This window comes from Microcebus murinus, chromosome 4 (genome assembly GCF_040939455.1).
Source record: "Microcebus murinus isolate Inina chromosome 4, M.murinus_Inina_mat1.0, whole genome shotgun sequence".
In the NCBI taxonomy this organism is placed as follows: domain Eukaryota; kingdom Metazoa; phylum Chordata; class Mammalia; order Primates; family Cheirogaleidae; genus Microcebus; species Microcebus murinus.
In genome coordinates, this window is record NC_134107.1 from 33,839,049 (window position 1) to 33,858,302 (window position 19,254).

The window sequence follows — 19,254 nt, forward strand, 5'->3', positions numbered from 1 at the left end:
ATGATCCATAAGCATATGAAAAAGATTCTTAACATCTCTTGTTATTAAAGGAATGTAAATCAAAGCCACAATAAGATGTGACTTCATACTCATTAAGATGGCTATAATAAAAATATGGACAAGAATAAATGTTGGTGAGGATATGTATAAATTGGAAACCATATACATTGGTGTAGCCATTTTAGGAAACAGTTTGGCAGTTACTGAAAAAGTTATACAGAGTATTAACCACATGACCTAGCAATTCTATTCCTAGGTTTATATCCAAGAGAACCAAAACATATATCCACAGAAAACCTGTACACAAATGTTCATAGTATCATTTTTTATAATAGCTAACAGTGAAAATAACCTAAATGTCTATTAACTGATGACTTAATAAACTAAAGTGGTATATTCATGCATTGGAATATTATTCAACCATAAGAAGGAATGATATTCTGATACATGCTACATCAAGAATGAACCTTGAAAACATGATGCTGACTGAAATAATCACAAAACCCCACATATTATATGATTTCATTTATATGAAGTGTCCAGGATAGGCAAATCCATAAAGACATGGTTGTCAGGAGCTAGAAGGAAGGGGAAGGGAGAATGGAGAGTGACTGCTAATGGGTATATGGTTTCTTTTTGAGGTGATAAAAATGTTCTGGAATTAGATAACGATGGTTGCACAATCTTTTGAATGTACTAAAACCCACTTAATTGTACACTTCTAAAAGGTGAATTTTATGGTATGTGAATAATATCTCAGTTTTCAAAAAAGGCCTTTCCTCTGAGATTATAAAAATATTGTGGAAATTCTAAATAACGTTGTATTCTTTCTATGAAAATTAAGGGGTTTTGTGGTGTTTTTCCCCAGCAGTATGAACATGTTAGTTGAATCCTGTCAAGGGTTGGTCTTATTCTTTGTTAAGCCTGATTTATTTCAGCTTTGCCTTCACTCCTAGGAGGTAACTTTGTTGTAGTCCTAACTAACATGGCCAACCTTGGAAGGTCTTGAAGTCTAATCTCTCTTTCCCTAATGTTGTTTGGTTTTTCTTTGGTTGCTGACATTGCTGCCACCCAGATCTTTAGCATTTTGTCTGCTGCTTTCTAATGGACTTCTGAAATTCTAATGCTGTTCAGGTATTTGGAGTTCACTGGTGTCCTAAGGTTTCTTTTGTTCTATGGTTTGACTCTCACATTCTATCTACTTTGACACCCAATAATTCCAACTTCTGTCTCAGCCAAATGGGACTGCCACTTTCTGCTAAAACTCTTATTTTCCTGTGCTGTGAATTGGCCAATGCCCTGATAGAAAAGTCCAGGTGAATGTGGAGCTCACCTTATGTTCTTCTCTCATACATCCTCACCCCTCAAGGCCTGCCTACACTGCTGCCTGATACCTTTAAACAGCTATTTTGTATATTTTATACAGATTATGTAGTTGTTTTCACCAAGAAGTTTAGCCTGGTATAAGCTACTATGTCATATTTAGCATTGAAGTCTTCCTCTTGCCTTTTTTACTTTAATGTTTAGTTATCTCCTCTATCTCTATTTTCCTCTTCTTTTACCTTTCTCTCATCAGTAATCTCTTCTCATCATTAGCCTCTCTCTCTATGGGATTGTTAACATTGGCTCTCAAACATGTGCTACTACGTTTCTGTGTTAAAAAAAAACAACATTAACCCACATTCTTCTTATCTATTACTTTACTGCAGTGGTTTTCAACTGGGAAGTTTTGCATACTAGGGGACATTTAGCAATGTTTGGAGACATTTTAACTCATCATAACTAGGAAACAGTGGACTATTGGCATCTAGAGGCCAGGGATGCTGCTAAAATCCTACAATGCATAAAATAGCTGCCCACAACCAAGGATTATCTGGGCTCAAATGTCAGTAGTGCTGAGGTTGAAAACCCTGAGAAACTCTTGCTTGCCTTCATAACCAGACTTTTCAAAAGAGTTGACTGTGTATGTTGTCTCCATTTTCATATTTCCTTTCATATTTTTATAAAGTTTTTATTTTTCCCAGGTAATATTTCACATGATTTCTAAAGGTCAAATAGTGCTACAAAGCTTATAAAGAAAACAACAGTATTCTCCCAGTACTCCTTGAACTAAGTTATATAGTTTTGGCTAGTTATTTGTAGATGGAAAGAAGATATCTTTTCTTCGATTAAAAAAGATAAGATTTCGGCCTATAACTTCAATGTAATGGCTAGGATTGTTAGAAAAGAAATCCTCATTTAGGTTACTGTTATTTTAGTTTTCTGTTGTTTGCATTAGAATACAGTCATCACGGAGCTAGGAATTATATTTTCAAGACTTCACATGTATGAAATGTCCTTTGAGCTCCCATCTCATACACATTCTCTTGGATATTTCACAAATATATCAAATTTACCATAGTCAAAACTGGACTCTTGTGCCCCTAGGACACAAGAGTAGTGCAGGGAGACCACGGCTCCTCCCTGCTCTATAGCAACTGCAAGAGTGCTTAGTGCTTAGAAGCCTGTTTCTCTGCCGGGAGAGTGTGTTCCCAGCTGAGTCTGCCACTGAGAGCAGGGATGCAGCAGCGGTGTTTGGCAGGATTACCTACTGGCAGCTTGGACAGGTGGGCAGGACCCAGTGCCCCCAGGAGATGAGAGTATTACAGGGAGACCACAGTCCATTCTCCCATGGTAATTGTGAGAGTGTTCTGTGCTGAGAGGCCTGTTTTACTGCAGAGGGGGTGTGTTCCTGGCAGAACCTGCCACCGAAAGCCGAGCCACTATGGCAGTATAACCCAAGAGGTTCATCAGACCAGCTAGAGCATCCCAAAGGCAACTCAGGACCAGCACTTTTGTCCCTGGCACAGTCAAGGACTGATCTTCAGGGACTTGGAGACAGGTCCATAAGCCAGCCCTAGCACTGTCAACTCTCAATTGAGAGGCCATATGATAAAAAATCCAGCAAAAGAACTCCAGAAATAGGAAAAATCAAAGTGAAAGGACACCCCCAAAAGAAAACAGTAACTCCTTACCAGTGGATACCAACCTAAACAAAAACATTAAAACTACAGATGAAGAATTTTGAATATGGTTATATAAGGAAGCTCAATAAAATACAAGAGAAAATAGAAACCCAACACAAAGAAGTCACAAAACAATACAGGAAATGAATGGAAATTTCTGTAAAGAAATTGAATTATTAAAGAAAAACCAAACAGAACTTCTGGAAATGAAAAATTCATTCAAGGGATTACAAAGCCCTAAGAATAGGCTAGATCAGGCAGAAGAAAGAATCTCAGAGCTTGAAGATAACACCTTTGAGCTAAATAAGTCAGTTGAAGAGAAAGAACAAGGCTACAGGAGGAAGAAACAAACCCTATAAGAAATGTGGGATTATGTAAAGAGGCCAAACATAAGAATCACAGGCATCCCTGGGGGCAAATAAAAAAACACACAAAGGTTGGAAAACCTATTTGAAGGAACAGTCAAGGAAGATTTCCCTGGCCTTGTTAGAAATCTAGACATCCAGATACAAGCAGCCCATAGGACTCATGGGAGATTGACTGCATAGAGGCAGTCACCACAACACATAGTCATCAGACTGGCCAGAGTAAACATGAAAGAGACACTGCTATGAACTATAAGGTGAAAAAAACAGGCAAATTACAAAGAAAAACTATAAGATAAACTACAGACTTCTGAACTGGTGCCTTATAAGCCAGAAGGGACTAGGGACTAGAGGCCCATTCTCAGTCTTATAAAACAGAATAATGACCAGCCTAGAACTTTGTAACTGAGTTTCTTGGGAAGAAATAAAGACCTTCTCAGACAAGCAAACACTGAAAGAATTTGTCAAGACCAGACTTTCTCTGCAAGGAGTACTCAGAACTGCATTATACACAGATCAACACAATAAACAGCCACTAGTATAGAATCACCCAGAAGGCAAAGGCCAGAGCCCAGAAAGCACAATGGCTCAAGAGGTAAAACAGAGCAATAAAGTTCTACTCAACAGGAAGAACAGAAATCCACCCCACTTATCAATTTTCTCAGTAAATGTGAATGGCTTGAGCTCCCTACTCAAGAGACATAGGCTGGCCGAATGGATAAAAAAAATGCAAGCCAAGTGTCTGCTGTCTCCCAGAAACAAACCTAATTTACAAGGAGTCATTCAGGCTCAAGGTGAAGGGATAAAAAACAATATTTCATACCAATGGAAACCAAAAGAAAGCTGATGTAGCCATTCCTATATCAGATAACATAGACTTGAAATCAACAACAGTAAAGAAAGACAAAGATAGTCATTATATAATGGTAAAGGGAATAATTCAACAAGAAGACATAATAATTCTAAATATTCACTTAACACTGGGGTGCCCAGATTCGTAAAGCAAACCCTACTTGATCTAAGCAAAATGATAATGATAAATGGCAGCACTTTAATAGCTGGGGACTTCAACACCTCACTGACAGAACTGGACAGATCCTCCAAAGAGAAAATAAACAAAGAATGGACTTAAACAGAATGCTTGAACAAATGGGCCTAACAGACATTTATAGAACATTCTACCCAAAACCACCGAACATATGTTCTTCTCATTAGGTCGTGGAACATTCTCAAAGATTGATCACATCCTAGGACACAAAACATGTCTTAACAAATTTGAAAAAATGGAAATAACACAATGTATCTTCTCAGATCACAGTAGAATAAAATTAGACATCAGCTCCAACAGAAACACTCATCTACACGCAAAGTCATGAAAACTGAACAACCTACTGCTAAATGATAGCTGAGTGAAGGAGAAAAGTAAGATGGAGAACAAAATATTTTTCAAACTAAATGATAAAGGGGGACACAAGTCATCAAATTGCGTGGGATACACCTAAAGCAGTCCTAAGAGGAAAATTCATAGCCCTAAATTTCTACATCCAAAAGACAGATCACAAATCAACAATTTAATGAATCATCTCAAGGAACTGGAAAAGAAAGAGGAAACTCTTCCCAAACCCAGCAGAAGAAATAAATAACCAAGATCAGAGCAGTACTAAAGGAAATAGATACCAAAAGAATTATACAGAAAATTAATGAAACAAAAAGTTGGTTATTTGAAAAGATAAACAAAATTGACAAGCCTCTCACTAGATTAACCAGAAGCAGAAAAGAAAGGATTCTAATAAGGCCAATCATAAGTGAAAAAGGAGAAATGCCAACTGATACACAGAAATACAAACTATCATCTCTGAATACCAAAAAAATCTCTATGCACTTCAACTTGAAAATGTGGAGGAAATGGAAAAATGCTTGGAAACACACAGGAAGGAATAGAATTCCTGAACAAGTTAATCTCAAGTACCAAAATTGAAGCAGCAATAAAAAACCTTCTTAGAAAAAAAAGTCCTGGACCAGATGGTTTCACACTTGAATTTTATTAGATGTACAAAGAATAACTGGTGACTATCTTGCAGAAATTATTCCACAACATGGGAAGGAAGGAATCCTCCTCACCTGTTTTAGGAAGCCAAAATCACTCTAATGCCAAAACCAGGAAAGGACACAACAAAAAAGACCAATATCCCTTATGAATATGGATACAGAAATTCTCAGCAACATCCTAGTAAATCGAATTCAGGTGCTTATCAAAAAAAATAATCCATCACAACCAAGTGGGCTTCATCCCAGAGATGCAGGGATAGTTCAGCATATGCAAATCTATAAATGGTAATTCACCACATATATAGAAGCAAAAACAAAAACCATGTAATCCTCTCAATAGATGCAGAAAAAGCATTTGACAAAATTCAACATCCTTTTATGATAAGAACACTTAACAAAATAGGCATAGATGGGACTTTCCTAAAGATGATAAAAACCATATATGACAAACCCACAACCAACATAAGACTGAATGGGGAAAAATTGAAAGCATTCCCACTTACGTCTGGAGCCAGACAGGGTTGTCCTCTGTCGCTGCTTCTATTCAACATAGTGCTGAAAGTGCTAGCCAGAGCAATCAGAGAAGAAAAGCAAATCAAAGGAATCCACATGGGGGCAGAAGAGGTTTATCGCTCTTTGCTGATGATATGATCTTATATCTAGAGAACCCCAAAGATTCTGCCATGAGACTACTGGAATTGATAAACATATTTAGCTAAGTCTCAGGTTACAAAATCAAAATCAGTAACATTCCTATATGCCAATAGCAGTCAAATCAAAGTCTAAATACCCTTCAAAATAGGAACAAAGAAAATAAAATACCTAGGAATATATTTAAAGAGATGAAAGGAATATATTTAAAGAGATGAAAGACCCCTACAAGGAGAACTACAAAGTGCTGAGGAAGGAAATAGCAGAGGATGTAAACAGGCAGAAAACCATAATCATGCTCATGGGTTGGCAGAATGAACATTGTTAAAATGTGTGTACTAACCAAAGTGATATACAAATTCAATGCAATCCCTATTAGAATACCAACATCATTTTTCACAGATCTAGAAAAAGTAATTTTATGCTTTGTATGGAATGAGAGAAGACCCCGTACAGCAAAAGCAATCTTAGGTAAGAAGAACAAATGGGGAGGCATCAATTTATCAGAGTTCAAGCTATATTACGAGGCTATAGTAACTAAAACAGCATGGTATTGTCACAAGAACAGAGACATAGACCAATGGAGCAGAACTGAGAACCCAGATATAAAACTATCCCGATATTGCCATCTGATCTTTGACAAAGCAGACAAAAACATACACTGGGGTAAAGATTACCTACTTAATAAATGGTGCTGGGACAATTGGATAGCCACTTGTAGAAGACTGAAACAGGATCTGCACCTCTCATCACTCACAAAAATTAATTCACAGTGGATAATAGACTTAAACCTATGACATGAAACTATAAGAATCCTAGAAGAAAATATTTGAAAAAAATTCTTATAGATATTGGCCTAGGCAAAGAATTTATGAAGAATACCCAAAGGCAATCATAGTAACAACAAAAGTTAACAAATTGGAGTTGATTAAACTAAAAAGCTTCTGTATAGTCAAGGAAACAATTAATAGAGTGAATGGACCACCTACAGAGTGGGAGAAAATATTTCCATACTATACATCAGATATAAGGCTGATAACCACAATCATAAAGAACTCAAATCAGCAAGAAAAAAAAAATCAAACAACCCCATAAATAAGGGAACAAAAACATGAAGAGAACTTTTCCAAAAGAAGATAGACTAACGGCCAATAAACATGAAAGAATGCTCAAAGTCTGTAATCAGGGAAATGCAAATCTAAACCACAATGAGATACCACCTAACTCTGGTGAGAATGGCTTTTATCGAAAAGTCCCAAAACAACAGATGCTAGGGTGGATGTGGAGAGAAGGGAACACTTACATATTATTGTCGGTGGGACTACAAACTAGTATAACTTCCAAGGAAAATACCATGGAGATATCTCAAAGAACTAACATAGACCTACCATTTGATCCAGCAGTCCCACTATTTGATATATACCCAAAGGAGGAAAAGTCATTTTATCAAAAAGACGTGAAAGTTTTTTGCAGTGCCTTTCACAATTGCAAGATGTGAAATCAACCCAAGTGCCCATCAGTACATGAGTGCATTAATAAAATGTGGTATATGTATACTATGGATTATTATGCCGCCATTAAAAATAGTAAACTAATACGTTTTGTAACAACCTGGATGATACTAGAGACCGTTCTTCTAAGTGAAGTATTGCAAGAATGGAAAAACAAACACCTCATGTACTCACTAATTAAATTGTAACAAATAGATCAACACCCATGTGCACATATGATAGTAAAACTCAATGGAAATGAAGTAGGTGAAGCGGGGAGGAAAGGACAAGGAAATTAACTCCTAACAAGTACAATGCACACTATCTTGGTGATGGGCACACTTATAACTTTGACTCAAACTGCACTTATAACTTTTGACTCAAACTGCAGAAAAGCAAATCATGTAATCAAAATGTTTGTATCCCCTTAATACTCTGAAAAGCAAGAACAAAACCATAAAACTAGACTCTTGATTTTTCTTCCCCATATGTAGGTATAAGTAGACCCATAGGGGTAGATCTCTTTTTACTCAGCTACTTAGTCCAGTAACTTGGGAATTATTGATTCTTTTTCCTTTATTTCCGTTATCTCTTGTGTGCCCAACTGGCCTTCTTGCATTTCTATTTCCGTTCCCACTCCAGTCCTTTATATAGCAGTGAGAGTGATTTAAATTGTAAATCCTATTTCTTTCCTGCTTAAGATCATTCAGTGGCTTCTCATTACTCTTACAACTGAAAATTCTACAGGACTTTAAATATTTTCTCTCTCTGATCTCATTTTATTTCTTTCACAGAGTGCTGCTCCAACCTTCGTTCAGTTTTTTAAGCACATGTATGCTGTTCTGTCTCTCCATAATTGGCTTCTTACATCTTATATAGTTATTTGTTTATCTTTCAGAGCCTAACTTAAATGGCATTTTCATTAGGGAAATCTCTCCTGATCCATCCTTAAAAAATGCTTCAACCATTATTCTCACCTTACCATATTTTTTCCTTTGTAGAAATTATTTACTATACGTATTTGTTCCTTGTGTATATGTGTGACATCTGCCCTAGTAAATTATAAGCTCTGTGAAGGAAGGCATTATGTTCACTATTGTATTTTCAAGGCTGAACACAGTATCTGGTACATAATAGTAGCTCAATAAATATATATTGAATAAATGAAGAAATGCTAGTAATGAAAGAAAAATTTATAGTTTTTAAGTGTTCAAGCCATTTGTCTTAAAGAATGTCCACAATATGGATGTGTTTGATTGATTGTGATTAGATTTAGGTTAGATATTTTTGGCAAGAATTATACACAAATGATGATGTCCTTGTCATTGCCTCATGTCAGGAGGCCACATGATTATCAGTTTGCCCTATTATTTATTATGCCAAGTTTCATCACTTAGTTAAGATAGTATTTACCACATCTTACCATTGTAAAGATACTTTGTTCCCTTTGTAAATAAAAAAATTATCCACTTTGATACTTCTCAGATACCCCGTTGTCCAACAACCTTTCACCTAGTAAATTTTAGCATCTACTAATGGCCCTTGCTTGACTCAACTATTAAATTGGTGATAATTTTGTCTTTACTTAAACAACTAATAAATAATTTATTAGTTGTTTTTTTTCAAGAAAGAACTTTCCCTGTCCCTAACACCTGCATCTTTTTAATACCGTTTTTCCCCCGAAAATAAGACAGGGTCTTATATTTATTTTTCCTCAGGAAGACACTCTAGGGCTTATTTTCAGGGGATGTGTTATTTTTTTTTAAGTACAGTACAACAATCTACATTTATCCAAATATAGTTAAGTCGTCTTTTTCTGGAACATCATCGTAACTCTCCAAAGCTCGAATTCCATCCTGAATTTCTTGCAACTCTTATTTCCTTTAGAACCATTGGCCTCAATCTCTCATGTCGAGCAATAGAGCTCCCACCTTTCTGGTCACCTCTGAGTTAGTAGCTGTCTCGATGAGGCAGATGAGAAGGGCTGCTCATCTTCTTTACTGCTCCGCCAGGAAATGCATGGGTTGTGCACATACGTTGTGTAGCCACGCCCATCACTAGGTCTTATTTTGGGGGTAGGGCTTATACTGCGCAAATGCTTAGAAATCCTGCTAGGGCTTATTTTATGGGTAGGTCTTATTTTCGGGAAGCACAGCATATATATATATATATATATATATATATATATATATATATATATATATATATCATTAGCTACTCAGTAGATTTCATTTTTAATTTAATGTAATAATCATTAGTGTTATTTTTACCTCATATTGTCCTGAATTTGGCTAGTGGGAAACCCCTCAAAATGATTCTTTTATTTCTATTAGTCTTTGAGCATTTACTTGCTATCTGTCACAACAAGGCTGTTCTTCCCAGATTAATTTCTTCTGATAAAAACCAAAAATTGGATGCTAAGTGTGCTCATTATTACTGCAGTATCATTGCTTCTTTCAGTGGCCTTTTCAAAGTTGACAGAGGAGCTAGGATGATATTTATATAGGCAGGCGGACAGGCACATATAAATTTATTTACTTAAATAAATTTGATACCTCCAGTTCATCCTTAACCTCCCATTCCTTACTTGTTGCTTCTTTCTTTCACCGTGAGATCCTGATACCCAACAACTTAATATATTTACTCACTTATACTGTCTGAAATAGACAGAAAACACTACAACCAACAACAAATCTGCTAAGGAAAATTCAAGATTTGTTTGCAGTTTTTTTCCTTGTATTTTTGGTTGGCACATAATAAATGTACATATTATGGGATACATAGTGATATTTTGCTATGTGTATACAGTGTATAATGATCAGGGTAATTAGTATATCCATCACTTCAAATACGTCATTTCTCTATGACATGAACATTAAAAATACTCTCTTCTAGCTTTTTGAGAATATACAATAAAGTATAGTTAACCACTTTCATCTCACAGCACTACAGAAAACCATAAGTTATTCTTCCTATCTAGCTGTAATTTTGTATCCATTAATCCTTCCTCACACCCTGCTTCCCTTCCCACCTCTAGTACCCACAATTCTCTCTACTTCCGTGTGCTCATTGTTTTTTTCTTTTAGTTCCCACATATGAGTGAGAACATGCAGTGTTTATCTTTCTGTGTCTCACTTATTTCCCATAACATAATGTCCATCTATCTTGCCCTCTATGACAGGATTTAATTTTTTTTTATGGCTGACTAGTATCCCAGTGTGTATATATACCATATTTTTTAATCTGTTTGTTTGTTGATTGACATTTCATTGATTCCATATGTTAGGTATTGGGAGTAGTGCTGCAATATACATGAGGGTACAGGTATCTCTTTGACATACTGATTTCTTTTCCTTTGCATTAATACACAGTAGTGGGATTGCTGGATCATATTATAGTTGTATTTTTACTTTTTAGGAAACCTCTGTAATGTTTTCCATATAGTCCTGTACTAATTTACATTACCCCTAAAAGTGTATAAGAGTTCCCTTTTCTCTGCATCCTCACCAGCATTTATTTTATTTCTGTTTTTGATAGTAGCCATTCTAATTGGGGTGAGATGATATTTGTGCTTTTGATTTGCATTTCCCTGATGATTAGTGATGTTGAGCATTTTTTTTTCATATACTTGTTTTGCCCATTTGTATGCCTTTTGAGAAATGTCTACTCTGATCATTTGCTTACTTTCTAATCAGATTGTTTTTTGTCGTTGAGTTATTTGAGTTCCTTGTATATTCTGGATATTAGTCCATTGTCAGATGGATTGTTTGCAAATATTTTCTCCCATTCAACAGGTTGTCTCTTTATTCTGCTGACTTTTTTCCTTTGCTGTAAAGAAGCTTTTTAGTTAAATATAGTCCCATGTGTCTATTTTTGTTTTTGTTGCCTGTGCTTTTGATATCTCAGCCTTAAAAATCTTTGCTTAGACCAATGTCCTGAAGCATTTCCCCTATAGTATTATAGTTTGGGGTCTTATGTTTAAGTGTATACTCCATTTTGAGTTGACTTTTGTGTATGGTGAGAGATAGGGAACTAGTCTCATTCTTCTGCATATGGATATCCAGTTTTCCCAGCACCATTTGTTGAAGAGAGTCTTTTCTCCAATGTATGTTCCTGGTGCCTTTGTCAAAAGTCAGTTGGCTGTAAATACATGATTTATTTTTGGGTTCTCTATTCTGTTCCACTGGTCTATGGGTCTGTTTTTGTGTCAGTCCTATGCTGAATTTGTTACTATAGTATTGTATTCTAGTATTAATATATTTTGAAGTCAGGTAGTGTAATACCTCCAGTGTTGCTCATTTTGCTCAGTATTGCTTTAGCTATTCAAGGTCTTTTGTGGTTTCATATGAATTTTAGGATTGATTTTTCTATTTCTGGGAAGATTGTCATTGGTATTTTTATAGGGATTACACTGAATCAATAGATCACTTTGGGTGTAGTGGTCATTTTAACAATATTATTTCTTCCAACCCATGAGCTGGGCTTTCTTTCCATTTTTTGTGTACTCTTCAATTTCTTTTATCTGTGTTTGGTGGTTTTCATTCTACAGGCCTTTCACCTCCTTGAGTAAATGTATTCCTAGATATTTTATTATTTTTTGATAGCTATTGTAAATAGGATTGCTTTCTTGGTTTCTTTTTCAGCTAGTTTGTTATTGGTGTATAGAAATGAAACTGATTTTTATATGTTGATATTGTATCCCTCAACTTTACTGAATTTATCATTTCCAGGAGTTTTTTGATGGAGTCTTTAGGTTTTTCTATATATAAGATCATGTTGTCTGCCACCAGGGACCATTTGACTTCCTCTTTTACAATTTGGATGCCCTTTATTTCTTTCTCTTGCATAGTTTCTCTGGCTAGGACTTCCATTAATATGTTAAATGAGAGTGGTGAAAGAGGGCATCCTTGTCTGTTCCAGATTTTGGAGGAAAGACTTTCTGCTTTCCCCATTTAGTATGATGTTATCTCTGGGTTTGTCATGTATTTATTGTGTTGAGGTATGTTCCTTCTTTGCCTATTTGAGAGTTTATATCATGAAGTGATGTTGAATTTTATCAGATACTTTTTCTGCATCTATTGAGGTGATCATATGGTTTTTGTCATTCATTCTGTTGATGTGATATATCACATTTATTAATTTACATATGTTATACCATCCTTGCATCCCTGGGATAAATCCTACTTGATCATGATGTATACATCTTTTTGATGTGTTGTTGGATTCTTTTTGCTAGTATTAATATTTTACCGAGGACTTTAGCATCTGGGTTCACAAGGGATATTGGCCTGTAGTTTTCTCTTTTCATTGTATCCTTGTCTGGTTTTGGTATCAGGGCAGTGCTGGTCTGGTAGAATAAATTAGGAAGAATTCCCTCCACTTCAATTTTTTGGAATAGTTTGAGAAGAATTGATGTTAGTTCTTCCTTATAAATTTGGTAGATGTCAGCAGTAAAGCCAACTTTGTCATGTTAAACAAATTACTACTCTTGGGCTTTTTTTTTCTTATGTATAAATTGAGAATGGTAATAATATTTATCTTATAGAGGTATTATATGTAAAGCCTGACATATAATTAAGTATTGAACAAATATACATATTATTATTTTTAGTGATATATTTTATTAAATTTAATCTGAGAACAGTCTATTGTATCATAGGCCTAAGACAGGCCATTAGTTGAGAAATGATAAATAGTATTAAATAGTAATAGGTAAATAGAAAGGAAGGGACAGATACTAGGAAATGTTAAATGAATAATATTAATATTTTAAATTATATAGCTTAAAAAATCTTTATATGGTTCTTTATGCTGTTTCATATTATTCATGTATTCATTTTATTATATCAGTGGTTAACAGCTGACAACTGAATGTAATGTTATAACTTACAGAGCAGTTTGGCATATTTTGCTGAATTTGATTCTCAGAGATATTATTATTTCCATTTTATTACGCCCCAGAAAGGTTAAATAGTTCATTGAAGATCACACAAGTTTAAAAAAAGAACCAATTTAAAACTTGAATCTCCATTATATCATATTATATGACAAGAACTAATATAGTGGCCGGGTGCAGTGGCTCACGCCTGTAATCCTAGCTCTCTGGGAGGCCGAGCGGGCGGATTGCTCGAGGTCAGGAGTTTGAAACCAGCCTGAGCAAGAGCGAGACCCCGTCTCTACTATAAATAGAAAGAAATTAATTGGCCAACTAATATATATAGAAAAAATTAGCCGGGCATGGTGGTGCATGCCTGTAGTCCCAGCTACTTGGGAGGCTAAGGCAGAAGGATTGCTTGAGCCCAGGAGTTTGAGGTTGCAGTGAGCTAGGCTAACGCCAGGGCACTCACTCTAGCCTAGGCACTCACTCTAGCCTAGGCAACAAAGCGAGACTCTCTGTCTCAAAAAAAAAAAAAAAAAAAAGAACTAATATAGTATATCAGGAAACAAAAGAAACTATTATTAGTACTTTGAAAGAGTTACTATCTTTTCTTAAGTATCTGCTTTAATACTGAGAAATAACGAAGACACGGAAAGGAACAGCCTAATTCAGAGTCTTCTAGTTATGTAATTAATATATAAACCCAGTGATATGTGAATATAATCTCTCTTTGTTAGATGAAAATATTCAGTGGCTATAATTTGCCATTGAAAATATCTTTAGCAGAAATGAAAATAAACTCCTGCTTTCCTACATTAAAATGTATTAGGCTTTAGGTATATTCTGGGTGATTATAAAATATTTTACAATTGAGCTAGTTCTTAAGTAGTTTTTAATAGTATTGATCATGAAACTTTTTGAAATTTACCATTAGGCCAATGGTGGCAGAGTCTACATAGAACTATGATTCGTGGTGTTCTGGGAAAAACCTTTCGACTTGTTGGCTATACTATTCAGTACGGCTGTATAGCTCATTGTGCTTTTGAATACGTTGGTGGTGTTGTCATGGTAAGTTTTTATATTCAAGAATATTCATTTTAAATATATACTGTTTTTTCAAATTAAAGGAAAATATTTTTCCCTTTACTATAGTTAAAGTTATTAATTTAATGAATAAAATATGAAAGTTAAAACATAAAATCTTTCTACATATTGGGATATAAGAGTGTGTTTCAGTTGGCACTGATATAAAGTGTAAGAACCATTACTTTAAATATATTTTGTTTTGTTTCTAACAGAGGCAGAAAAGGTCCTCTTAATGGTCTAATAATAGCTGTTAACTGTGTTTTGAATGCTGTTTACTGTTTTCTAGGATATATTTGATGTTTTATACTTACTAACTCATTTAATCTTTTACACCTCTGTGAGATATGTATTAGACATACATTAGATATATGAGGAAACAGACTCAGAAAACTCAAGTAATTTGTTCAAGGTCCCACAGTTAGTTAGTAAGTAGCAGACTTGGAATTTCAACACAGATTTGTCCAGGTTTCAAAACTCTTACTTGTAACTACCATATGTTTAACTGTCATTAGAACAAATGCTTATTTTGGCTAATGTCAATATTAAAATGTTAAAGCTGCCCCCAATCCCCAACCAGTGTTTTTTCTTAGTATGGCATAAGAATCAACCAACCTTGGCTGTTCAAACCTTGTGTCATGTAAATGAAATAATAAATTGACCAGTCAATGGTTCTTTTGTTGTTGTTATTACTATTTTTTATTCGGTTTACACTAAGATATTGACAGTCATACAACCTGAAGTTGAGCTGTAGTAAATAAATATACTTAACTGAAACTCCCCTCTTTGATTTTTGAAAGTTACACTGATACTTCCAGAGGTAGAAAACATAAACTTTCATTATATTCTTTGTTATTTCTGCCTGAGTAGGAAGTTTCAGTAAAAAGTTTTATTTACAAATGAATAGAGTAAATGGAGACTGTTGTATTTAGTTTTTAAAGTGGCAGTGCTTATTTATTCCAATTTTGAGGTACAGGTTGAGTATCCCTTATCCAAAATGCTGGGGACCAGAAGTGTTTCCGATTTCAGATTTTTTTCAGATTTTGAAATATTTGGATATATAATGAGATATCTTGGAGATGTGACCCAAGTTTAAACATGAAATTCACTTACATTTCATTTATGTATACCTTATCCACAAAGCCTAAAGGTAATTTGATACAATATTTTAAATAATTTTTTGCATGAAACCAAGTTTTGACTGCACTGACTGCACATGAGGTCAGGTTTGGATTTTCTACTTGTGGCATTGTGTTGGCACTCAAAAGGTTTCAGATTTTGGAGAATTTGGGACTTCAGATTTTTGGATTAGGCATGCTCAACTTCTATTTATTAAGATTATTGTTTTAAGACATACAAATATGAAAGTCTTTAAAGTCCATCTCATTATGCTGGTATTATTCAGTAGAAAATATAAATTGCAGCCCCATCAAGTGAGTAAGCTATTCTCTTGGAAAAGTAAGAAAGGACATCAACTCCTTGAGAATAGTATAATATCCCTTAATAAATTATCATCATGGTCATTGGAGGATATTTAATAGTAATAAGAAAATGAATCATTCATTCATTCAATAAATATGTATTGGTTATCAGTTTTATGCCAAGCACTGTTCTTGGCCTTGATTATATAGCTGGAAACACGAGAGACAAGGTCCTAGCCCTCACAGAGCTTACATTTTACAAGTGGCCAAAATTGGAAACATAGATACTTATTTTATGTATGTATTATAATGTAATATCAATACATGATTTATAATAATACTTGTGTTTCCAGACTTAGTGGCTACTCTATAGTTGAACTTATCTGGAAACTGCTAAATTATTATGAATCATCCCCAAGCTCAAAGAATGTTTCCTTGATTTTTTTCCTTTTAAACCTGCTCAGATGATTTATGTTAAATTTAAAGAGGTTTTGAACTCAAATTACAAAATTACCTCTCTTTTCAGTGTTCTGGACCATCAATGGAGCCTACAATTAAAAATTCAGATATTGTCTTTGCAGAAAATCTTAGTCGACATTTTTATGGTATCCAAAGGTAAATTTCTATCATAAATGTGTTAAACTTATAGTGAACACACACACATATTACGTCTTCTATGTAGTTCCTTAACTTTATCTTTAAAAACACTTACAAGTAATCAGATTAATGAACAGCTAGATAAACTTTTGAATCAAGTATCTTCTCTCAGTTTTAGAAAGTTTAATACTTTCTCTAAACATGCAGTTTCATGGGTCATTGTATTTCTTGCATTATTGTCAAAAATGGTTACCAGTCCCTTACACTTATAAGTCTACTTTACTTTTTTATTGAGTCCTAGAATGTTTTTAGTTAAGGATTAGGAAGTTAGGGACTGCATCACATATGCCAAATCAGTGTTTTGGTTTTTAAATTTTTAAAAATTATTCTGTAATTCTGTTGATGGCTATTTATTCTCTCTGCATAGCCTGTGATAACCATTTGATGCTTTTCAGATCTATCACAGCATTGTATGTAGCTGAGAATTTTATCTAGTATGATTTTCCTGATTAATTATATTAAGTTGAATAACTCCTTGGCAAATGTTGTCATTAAACCTTTTTAAATCCTATTCCAAATTTGGTTCCAATCCTTGTGGTACTCTATTCTAATTACCTATATTAGTATAATTCCTTCCAAATGAATTTCAAGTATTAGTAATTTAATGTATTTTCTAAAGGGCAGTGTTCAGATTTCCTAAAATTTTAAGTCCATTTAATTTTTGTAATTATGGGAAACATAAATCTGTGCCAGCTTTCATCTCAGTAAACTACAAATTTGATTCCCTTAAACTGGTATTTGGCTTATAGCATAGTAAGTAGGTTTAGAGTAGGCATTTCTCTTTCACTGATCACTTTGCCATAGGGCATTTCACATTATTTAAAAATCATCAAGAATAGTGTAAAACTGTTCTTCACATTTACTGATCTTCACCAGCCTTAGATTCTGCACATATCTCTTGGTCACGCTGTATGGTCTAGCATGTTCCCTAGGAGGTAATTCTTCTTTAGATCTTTTACCCGTAACAACATCAAGATACCTAATTGTAGATATGAGGGTAATAAAACTTATATAATAGGTTGTGTCCTAGCTTCCTTTTCTTTTTGACTTACATCAAATAAATCTAATGTAAACTTTGCATTAACTAGAGACTTAGACTCACTATAGCATAAAGACAAGCTTCTGTATTCTGTGCCAGTGACATGATTTTATTCTCGTAGTCCTTTGGCATTCTTAACAAGGAGCTGAACTTGTTAGCTGAATAGTTTTTGAATGAACAGCTCAATATTTAATATTTTCTTTTTTAAAAAATATTCTTTGCATTCAGGCATGTAATACAAATTACCACATATAGTAAATTAATTAAGATTCTCTGAAGGTTTCACTTTTTACTCTATTCATCAAGGTTGCAGGAAGGTGCCACATCTGGCATCTATATGAGATATACCAAAGTAACCTTTAGAGCTAAGGAAGCCAGTTGGTAACTTCTACTTCAAAAATATTACTGTGCTTTAAAAATATTCTCTCTTATCTGCAGCACAGAACTCTTAAGATTTCAGGGGAATCTCTGACACCTATTGCTGGCTGCCTGTTTCTAAATAGGCAAAAATAAAAGCCTGGATATCTGCTAAAGCCCATGAATCTTTCTTCAATCAACTGCACAGAACACTCAGACTTGAGACAATCTCATTTTTACTAGTACTGATTCTTCCAACAAATAGTTTAAAGAGCACCTAATTTATAAAATATGCTATATACGTTATAATGTTAAGATTAATGAGATATTCACACTTCTTTTCAAAAGCTTACTGTCTAATAGAATAATGATATTTATAATTGTAAATGAGAAAGGAAAATTTTAATAAAGTTCCTTTTAGAACTCTATTTGAAAGAATTGTGAATCCAAGGGATAAGTATTTTGATTTAAGTTCTATGCATATATCTGGTTAGACTACCAGAAATATAGTCAACATTAACATTGCCTTCTGTAAAAACAGCATGACTTAATTATGACTTCTATGTTGTCATGCAAGTGCAGAATTTGTTTTAAAGGTCATATTGATTATTTGATCAAAAACTTAAAGTGCATGAAACACCCACGGAGAAAGTTTCTTCTTCCAAAGCTACCCAAAATCAACTTTGATAGAGTGTTACAATATTTGCAAACTTGTTCATCTAACAGTTCCACTGGCATGGTTCTAGTTGGTTAGAAAGAGAATATTTTATACTATTTTCAAAAGAAGGGAATGTTATATTGCCTCCAAATTATAGAATTTAATGATTTGATACCTTTCAACTTGTACCAAGAACAGCCTCAAGAAATGATCATTGTTAAAACTGCAACTCCAACTACTATAAAAATAAAAATAATAATTATAAATAAGAAATGATCATTGTTAATATTTCTTCATTTTATATAAAATTTCTGATAAAGATGTTATCTTTTATTCCCTTACAATGAAAATCCTTTTTACGAATTCCTCTTTGATTTAGTTGTTAGGGACAATTTTGTCTTCTCAAACTAAAATTTATTTTATGAATTAATGATTGCCATATAACTAATTTTAATTTTTTTTACTTGTCTAACAAAAAACTTATAACTCATTTTAATACTTGTATATAGCAATCATTACATTTCTGATTTAACTATCTTCCTTTTATTTTATACATCTTTTATTATAAATAACATTAAATTATTTCTGGAAGTAGGTACAA

At 34.1% G+C, this 19,254-nt stretch overlaps 1 protein-coding gene across 22 annotated transcripts in view; it reads left to right on the plus strand.

Moving 5' to 3' along the window:
- Positions 1 to 19,254, plus strand: part of IMMP1L (inner mitochondrial membrane peptidase subunit 1) — a 79,028-nt gene that overhangs the window by 40,893 nt on the left and 18,881 nt on the right. For 21 of the 22 annotated variants that reach the window (XM_012786064.2, XM_076002062.1, XM_076002067.1 and 18 more), the window contains 2 exons: positions 14,373 to 14,506; positions 16,469 to 16,557. In XM_012786064.2, the coding sequence (XP_012641518.1) occupies positions 14,402 to 14,506; positions 16,469 to 16,557 (194 nt within the window). In that variant the 5' untranslated portion in view covers positions 14,373 to 14,401. The remainder of the gene's footprint in view (positions 1 to 14,372; positions 14,507 to 16,468; positions 16,558 to 19,254) is intronic. The other variant, XM_076002060.1, reaches the window with a different exon arrangement.